Source organism: Tasmannia lanceolata, unplaced genomic scaffold (genome assembly GCF_043159265.1).
Source record: "Tasmannia lanceolata isolate RefF3 unplaced genomic scaffold, GAP_Taslan_0.1 ptg000003l, whole genome shotgun sequence".
Lineage (NCBI taxonomy): Eukaryota > Viridiplantae > Streptophyta > Magnoliopsida > Canellales > Winteraceae > Tasmannia > Tasmannia lanceolata.
The window spans coordinates 49206754-49215183 of record NW_027518680.1 but is presented as its reverse complement, the minus strand read 5'-3'; the positions used below and the strand labels follow the sequence as shown (position 1 = coordinate 49215183).

Sequence of the window (8430 nt, the reverse complement as noted above, 5' to 3'; positions counted from 1 at the left end):
GTTGCAGCCCTACCGGTGATGAAAAGGGGCGCATTTATCATTTCCCTGTTTTTTTAGGTAATGTTTTATCGAACCTCACCTATAAAAAGAACAAAGCCAATTGAGCTAGCCGCCCAACATCAATCCCATTATTTCTTATTGAATGCCCACCTAGTACGAGGACTTTGACATAATCCACCAATACGGACAATTGGGATCAAGAAAATACACACTGGAATTGTCTGTTCTTCGAGACGTTGATGGTCCCCATCCTAGATAGAGCCCACCATATAGACAATTGGGATCAAAACAAGAGACTCTCTCTCTCTCTCTCTCTCTCGCTCTCGCTCTCTCTCAATGGCTTTCTATTGGCTATAAATACATCCGTTGTACCTGGGTTTCTTCAATTCTAATGGGGCTTCCGAATAACACAAGTCTTAGGATGTTTGGGCCATCACTTTTCTTCCTTATCACCCTTCTCTCCTTCTTCTTATTAGTAGTAGAATCTGTTACCTTAGGAAACGAAACCGATCGACTCGCTTTGCTTGCCTTCAAGAGTCAAATAACTGATGATCCTAATGGTGCCTTGACCTCATGGAACCATACTCTCCACTTTTGCCAATGGCAAGGAATCACATGTAGTCGCCGCCATCAAAGGGTCACAGTTTTGAACCTTTCCGATCAAGGCTTGGTGGGCACAACTTCTCCCTACATAGCAAACCTCTCCTTCCTCCACCAAATCGACCTCTCATACAATAACTTCTATGGCCAAATCCCCTCAGAAATGAGTCGCCTGTTCCGATTGCGATATCTTATTCTTCGCTTCAATTCGTACCAAGGAGAATTCCCAGTCAATCTAACGGCCCATTGCCCGAAACTGACAAGTATCTTTGTAACTCACAATGAGCTTGTTGGGGGAGTTCCAGACAAGTTCCACTCACTCTCGAGACTCTATTTCGTTGACTTTTATCAGAACAACCTAACGGGAAGACTTCCACCCTCGCTTGGTAACCTTTCGTCTCTTGACACTCTCGATCTAGGTTTAAATAATTTGGAAGGAAGCATCCCCCATGAACTAGGACGACTGTCAAGCGTAACGTTATTCACTGTTGGTGAGAATACATTGTCTGGTATGATTCCTCCCTCGATTTTTAATATCTCGTCAATGGAAGCATTCAGTGTGGTTGATAATCAACTATACGGTAGCCTTCCACCCGACATGGGCCTCACTCTTCCTAATTTAGATCAATTTCTAGTTGCTATGAACCAACTTACAGGACTCATACCAGTTTCATTAGCAAATGCTTCACTTCTAACAAAATTTGATTTTGGTAACAACAACTTTAGTGGATCTCTGCCTATGAATTTGGGAGTAATTCAAGGTCTCAACACTATTAGCTTCGCAACTAATCAACTTGGAAGTATGGGGAAATCCAACGACTTGATTTTTCTCACTACTTTGACCAATTGCTCTAGTCTAGACACATTGGAACTAAATGACAATTACTTAAGCGGTGTATTGCCCGACTCCATAGCTAATCTCTCAACCCTAATAACATATTTCACTTTAGGAAGAAACCAGATATCCGGGAGCATTCCTTCAGGGATTGAGAATCTCGTAGCCTTAACTGCACTAGGCATGGAGGAAAACTCTTTAACAGGTATTATTCCTTTTGGAATTGGTAAGCTTAAGAACTTGGTAAGATTGGCCTTAAACCAAAATGAACTCTTTGGGCAGATTCCACCTTCTATTGGAAACATAACTCGTTTGTCAGAACTCTTTTTATTTAGAAATAACTTAGAAGGAAGTATTCCTTCAAGTCTTGGAAATTATAGATATCTAAATGTATTAGAGCTTAATGAAAATAATCTTAGTGGTACCATACCCATACAAATTCTTACACTTTCTTCCTTGTCAATATCCCTTCAATTATCATATAATTCTTTCGTAGGGTCCCTACCATCAGAAGTCAAAAACTTAAACAAAATTGGGACACTGGAAGTTTCTCACAACAATTTATCTGGTGAAATACCTAGCACGTTAGGCAGTTGTATTAGTTTGGAATACCTATATATGGATCATAACTCTCTTCAAGGAACCATTCCATCATCATTGAGCACTTTAGAAGTTATACGAGAGTTAGATCTTTCACACAATAACTTGTCAGGGAAGATTCCATACTACTTTGGGAAGTTTCGTTTTCTCGAGTATCTAAATCTGTCTTTTAATGGTTTCGAAGGTGAAGTGCCAAAAGAAGGTGTCTTTAGAAATGCAAGTGCATTTTCGATCCAGGGAAACACTAAACTTTGTGGTGGTATCATAGAACTAAAGTTGCCTGCATGCTCTGTACAACTTCACAGGAACCGTGGAAGATTTCATTCTCCAAGAGTAATAATGCCAATAATTAGTTTGGGTGTATGCTTAATTTTATTCTCATGTTTCTTTGCTATTTGTTATTGGAAAAGAAAGCCGAGAAAGAAACATATTGCTATGTTTCCCATGGAGGATCGACTTTTAATTGTTTCCTATGGGGAGCTTCTTAGGGCAACTAATGGCTTCTCTTCAGATAATTTGGTCGGTTCTGGAAGTTATGGTTCCGTATATAAAGGGATTTTAGACCACAATGAGACTGCCATTGCAGTAAAGGTATTCAACCTTCAACAACGCGGAGCTTTTGAGAGCTTCAATGCTGAATGTGAAGCCCTGAGAAGTATTCGTCATCGAAATCTCATTAAGATCTTAACTTCCTGCTCAAGTATTGATTTCCATGGAAATGATTTTAAAGCTTTAGTTTTTGAGTACATGCCTAATGGGAGTCTAGAGACATGGTTGCATCAAAATGGAGATGGGGAACACCCATTGCAGAATTTAACCCTTCTTCAAAGGCTAAACATAGCCATAGATGTGGCTTCTGCATTGGATTATCTTCATCACCATGGTCAAATTCCAATTGTACATCGCGATTTAAAACCAAGCAACATTCTTCTTGATGATGACATGAATGCTCATGTGGGTGATTTTGGGTTGGCAAGGTTCGTTTTGGATGACAGTCAAACCAGCTCGATGGGGATAAAGGGATCCATAGGATATGTTGCACCAGGTAAATTGACTTCAACAATTTGTTCATGTTCTTTTTTTAGCTCATAACTTCAAGTTTTTTAGTTCTTATGTTATCTCATAAGATTACTGACTATTTTCAATAGCTTAGATCCATGATGAAGCTCAAATTGGCACAACGTTAGGTTTTCTTTCTATATCAAATATTGATTTTCATATGAATGTTTAAATGACAGAGTATGGGATGGGAGGAAAGGCGTCTACACATGGAGATGTATACAGTTATGGGATTCTTTTGCTAGAAATGTTCACGAGAAAGAAACCAACTGATAAAATATTTACAGATGGTCTAAGTCTCTACCAATTTGTTAAGATGGCTTTGTCAGATCGAGTGATCGAGATTATAGATTCACAACTAATCTCAGAAGAATCTGAAGCTATCAGCAACAATGAAAATGAAATTCATAGCAACATGAGAAAAAGAAGGCATGATTGCTTGCTCTCGGTGCTTAAAATCGGTATATCATGTTGTTCAGAATCACCCAGAGAGCGAATGGAGATGGGAGATGTTCTTATAGAATTACATTCGATAAAAAACTTATACCTTGGATCGAGTTCTATCGAGGTAACTGATATAGTGGGCTATCTTTACATTAAGGTTCATTTTATCTCAATATTTACTTAGGTAATAGTCAAAATTAATTGGTTAACTTACAAAAATTGCTAAAACTTCAATGCCATTTTCGTGATGAGGGTACATGTGGCTAGTGTAAATTTTGATTTATATATGTTACTATGTAATGCCAGGACGGACTCCTGGTCCCCAATGTAATTTTAGAGTATTAATGAAATTTCGTCATGTTTCAAAAAAAAAAATACATTCTATGCTAAGACGGTTTAGAGATGGCATAGCTACCATTTAGTAGTTTGTGGTTACTTGTTTGACATCAAATTTGACTCAACTTTTGTAGAAGAGACTATAAATACTGGAGGGGGAATGTATCTAAAAAACTAGAATATGTATGATGGCAGTAAGATTACATAGCAAACATTAAATTTTTGCGAAACTTAAAAGAGTTTTATGATTGTTTCATTGTATTCATTGCATTCATTTTGAATAATTTGATTTGGGTTAGCATAGTGTAGAACGCTTTTTATCTTTATCTTTGCTTAGTCTTTGTCATTTGCCTTTTCTTAATTTGATGTGTTTGCTTGGGGGTCACAGTATCTGTAGATGTGGGTGCTTGACAGCATGCATGAGCATGTAATTTGTAACGGCTGTAACCATGAAAATGCAGAAAATAATATTAGTTTAGACAGAAAAGGTGTTACTTTCATGCATTGGAATGTAGCATTCTCGGTTGACCACAATGACAATAAAGGATCCAAAAAAATTAATCACTTATATTTTTTTTAATGATCAACATAATCTTTCTCTAAACTTAATTAGAAACCAAAATTCATGTTTCTGTTGGTAGAAGCATATTTTTCAGACAATTATGCATAGCAAATGCTTCATCTTAAACATTAGAGAGTTTATGGGTTATGATTACTAATTTATTTATTTTATTTTTATGATATTTTGTTAGCAGGTAGAACGCAATCAGAGCAATTGACATGACTTAGGTGACTCATTGAACCATTGTAGGACTTTTAAAGTAACTGTGATGATTGGTTGTAATAGATGCATTTAATGGTTATTGAAGTAATGATTGTAATGGTTGTTGATGTAATAGTTTATAAAATGATTGTAATGGATCGAGCTTATGAAATCGTTGTAACAGTTGGTTGGTGTAATGGATGATAATGAATGAAATATTTATTTTGAAAAATCGAGTTTATGAATGCAAATTATGCAGTAGTTCATGAATGAAATGTTTATTTCCCTCTGTTTCTCCACCTTACAAAACGCACCTGCTACCAAATGTATCAGAACCAAAGAGGCGATTTGTCCATTTGGTTCCAAATGGGAACATAAGAAGGTAATTTTATTTATTTATTCCAAAATATTTTTTTATAATTATGTTCTAATTTTTGTGATTGTTGGAGGTTTTGCATATGAAGTTGAACTTATGTATATGGCTGTTGGACAGTTTCGAACTTGTAAGTATGTGTCTTTAGTGCTTCCTGTTGGGGTCGAAATCAGAGTACCAACCACAGGATGCCACGTGGCTCCGAAGCCCACAAGAGCCATAATGCCACGTGGCTGGGCACGTCACTACCCAGCCCTGATGACCCATTATGCCAACTAAGTAATCTTCCCAAGCACAACACCGCCAAAAGCCAAGCGCCACCTCATTGGCCAATCAAGAGCAACCGATGAACCTGGGGAAGATGTAGCAAATGTCAATCATGACAATCTCAGGAAAGGCCCCATCTATGGTTAGAGCCACCCTGAAAAGGTTGAGCTGACCGGCGGCACCGGCAAAGGCACCAATGCCAACCCTCGTTGAGAACACACAACACCCCCTAAATACAAGGGAACTTCACCTATAAAAGAGAACCCGCAGCCATCAGAGAAAAGTGGAGGGAAAAAGGACAGACAGAGTGTAACCAAGGCACACCTATGCCTTTGATTTGAGCTTAGTTCTATATGTTATATCCACAGCTGACTTGAGTGTCTAAGGGTTCCCCTGGAGTTCCCAAACTCCGAGTGGCCTTAACCCTTTATCTTTCAGTGCAGGTCCCTCTCCTAGTATCATCTTGCAGACCTTCTTCTGAACCCTGGAGCGCTTGGAGGAAGGGCCCACACAATCGATCAGATTTAGACCACAATAGATTGGTGCCCACCACGAGGCCCATCAGTATTCTCACCGAAAAAGAGCTAAGCCAAAAGCAAGAGCCTTGGCGCCATGGATACAAGGGGTACCCTAAATGCAACAGCTGTAAAAAGAATGCGGTGTCCACACCAAACACTCGCTAGGATCCACCCACGGTGATAGACCTGGCACTTGCCTCCCCCTCATCGGCCCATCCATTGACATCGGATGTGCACCCAATGCCGAAGTCGTCACCTGCCGCTCCTACAAGCGAATATAGTCACTTTGTCACCCAAGTGGCAAACCTGACCAACCTACTCCAAAGATACATGGAGAAGGGGGCTGGGGTCGTACCCCCAGCACATCAATAGGATGAGAACTCAGCTCGATCATAGACGGAATTGTCTGAGACGCAATGGCGAAGGAGCTCAAGGAGACCGTTCGCCTCGGCGTCCAGTTCAATGATACATGTCCGAAGGATCAATCTCACAAGTGTGAACCCTGATCTTATGGGTCAGCAACGGCCCCACGACCAGGTTTACTCAGAGGAGTGGTCCCCTGTTACCCCTAACCTTCACCACAAGATACAACAAATGATCGGCGAAGCGCTGCGGGAGAAAGGACCCCTCAGAGATGTGGAAGAAAGCGAAGAACACCCCTTCACCCAAGAGATTCTGAAGGAAATGATCCCCGACAGTTTCTGACTTCCACCACTAGAGTCCTAAAACAGAACTATTGACCCAGTGGAGCATGTCAGGTCCTTTAAGAGTGCCATGCTACTACACAGCTGTAAACCCAAGGGTTCCCATGGTTCAACCAATCACCATGTTTTGATGATTAACAAACATAAATTGATTGGTTCTTTTATGGACTAATGTGTTGCCTTGAGTGTTGTGCTATAGACAAGTTTTCACATGCTAACATATGCTGGCACACCACTATACATGGCCTATGCTTGAGGATGATCCAAATACATGTCAAAGGAGCTAGAGCAAACTTGAATCATCTTGCTTTGGAGGTACAACCAAGGAGGAGCGCAATCTCAAGCATCTCAAGCATTTGAACAAGCAAAATGAAGATTATTGAAGGCCAAAGCTTGAGGATCAACGTGCACAAAGGGAAAAGAGCTTGGACACAATGGTGGCATCATCTATCGAAGGTGTCAAAGTAAGAGCCACGAATTGAAGATCCCACAAGCAAGCCTTGCACCCAAATGAAGACTAAGTAAAAAGGCATTCAAGAGAGTGAACAAAATGGTAGAATTTATTCCTCTCTCTCTCTCTCTCTTGGATTTATTTTTTATCAAGGCATACTAAAAGAATATCCCAAAGTAAGAGCCACGAATTGAAGATCCTACAAGCAAGCCTTGCACCCAAATGAAGACTAAGTAAAAAGGCATTCAAGGGAGTGAACAAAATGGTAGAATTTATTCATCTCTCTCTCTCTCTTGGATTTATTTTTTATCAAGGCATACTAAAAAAATATCCCAAAATATTTTCAAAAGCAACCTAAAACCAAGTGCCCCAAAGCCCAAGTGCTAAGTTAAGTTTTAAAATGGAAAGACATGAAATTAGCACTTGAAAAATGGATCCAACATATAAATCCTATCATAACTCGTCCAAAATATTTTCAAATATTTTTGAAAATATTCTTAACAAAAAGATCTCATCGTTTCAGTTCAAATCGTGTACAAGAACGTCAAAATCCGATAAGAAACGAAGGAGTTTTGGATTTTACAAGTTAACAACTGAAATCTGGAATCTAGGTACGGAACTCCGTGGAGGACGCTGATAAAAAATTAAAATAGCCGTTGGAGTTCTAAAAGCTGCACAGAATTACCGTTTTACCGTTGTAACGACTAGTTTTGATTTCTCTCTCTCTCTCTCTCTCTCTCTCTCTCTCTCTCTCTCCATATATATATATATATATATATATATATATATATATATATATATATATATATAGGTTTAAACTTGCTTTTTTACTTGATCAAAGGGTTTTACAACCCATCTAAGGCCTATACAAACACTTGCAAACTATATTTGGCTAACATATCTCTCTCCAACCCTTGTGCCTTGATTTTGACAAATCTTCAAGAGAGTTGGAATATGCTTCAATTATAATATTTTGAGAGAGCTGTAGTGAACTTTGATTGTTGTATATCAAACCTTCAAGAGGCTAAAAGAGTGTTCTTTTCTTATTCTTCTTCAACATTGTAAATGAGCGAAAGCGCGCCATATTTAAGTCCCTTGGAGCGGTGGAGCTCGGATTACAATTGGCGAGTGCTCGGAGACGCGGAGCCATCTTCGTAGGCTAGTGTTGAAGACATCGAACAATTTTTGTTGTATCAAGAATCATATTTAGTGGATTGCCTCAAGGAGCCAAACTTGGGAAGAGTGGAGTAGGCCTTAGGTTTGAAGGCCGAACCACTTTAAATCTTGTGTGCACTATTTTTCTCCTTCTTGGTGCACTTTCTCTATCCCTATTCTTTTAATTGTGTTCTATTTCTATTGGGATTATTTCTTGCTTGATTGATGTGAATACCTTTGATTTATGTTTATTGAAGATATCTCTTGGATTTGGCCAATCAATTAACTAGTGCTTATTTGAGTAATCAAAATACATTAATTAAGC

General features: G+C 39.0%; 1 protein-coding gene across 2 annotated transcripts; it reads left to right on the top strand.

Moving 5' to 3' along the window:
* The first annotated feature begins 354 nt into the window (after positions 1 to 354).
* Positions 355 to 4869, top strand: LOC143855508 (putative receptor-like protein kinase At3g47110). Of its 2 annotated transcripts, none has more exons than XM_077365661.1 (3): positions 355 to 3080; positions 3274 to 3662; positions 4630 to 4869. In XM_077365661.1, the coding sequence occupies exons 1-3, from the start codon at positions 392 to 394 to the stop codon at positions 4651 to 4653; spliced, it is 3102 nt and encodes a 1033-aa protein (XP_077221776.1). In that variant the 5' UTR covers positions 355 to 391; the 3' UTR covers positions 4654 to 4869. The 2 variants fall into 2 exon arrangements, with proteins under 2 accessions (XP_077221776.1, XP_077221767.1); XM_077365652.1 differs by having other exon boundaries at positions 4627 to 4869.
* The last annotated feature ends 3561 nt before the right edge of the window (positions 4870 to 8430 follow it).

Excerpts from the sequence above, each read along its gene's own strand:
- LOC143855508 (XM_077365652.1), top strand. The coding sequence starts at position 392 with ATGGGGCTTCCGAATAACACAAGTCTTAGGATGTTTGGGCCATCACTT. Across the intron at positions 3,081-3,273 it reads CATAGGATATGTTGCACCAG|AGTATGGGATGGGAGGAAAG; the intron begins GTAAATTGACTT and ends TTTAAATGACAG. Across the intron at positions 3,663-4,626 it reads TTGGATCGAGTTCTATCGAG|CAGGTAGAACGCAATCAGAG; the intron begins GTAACTGATATA and ends ATATTTTGTTAG.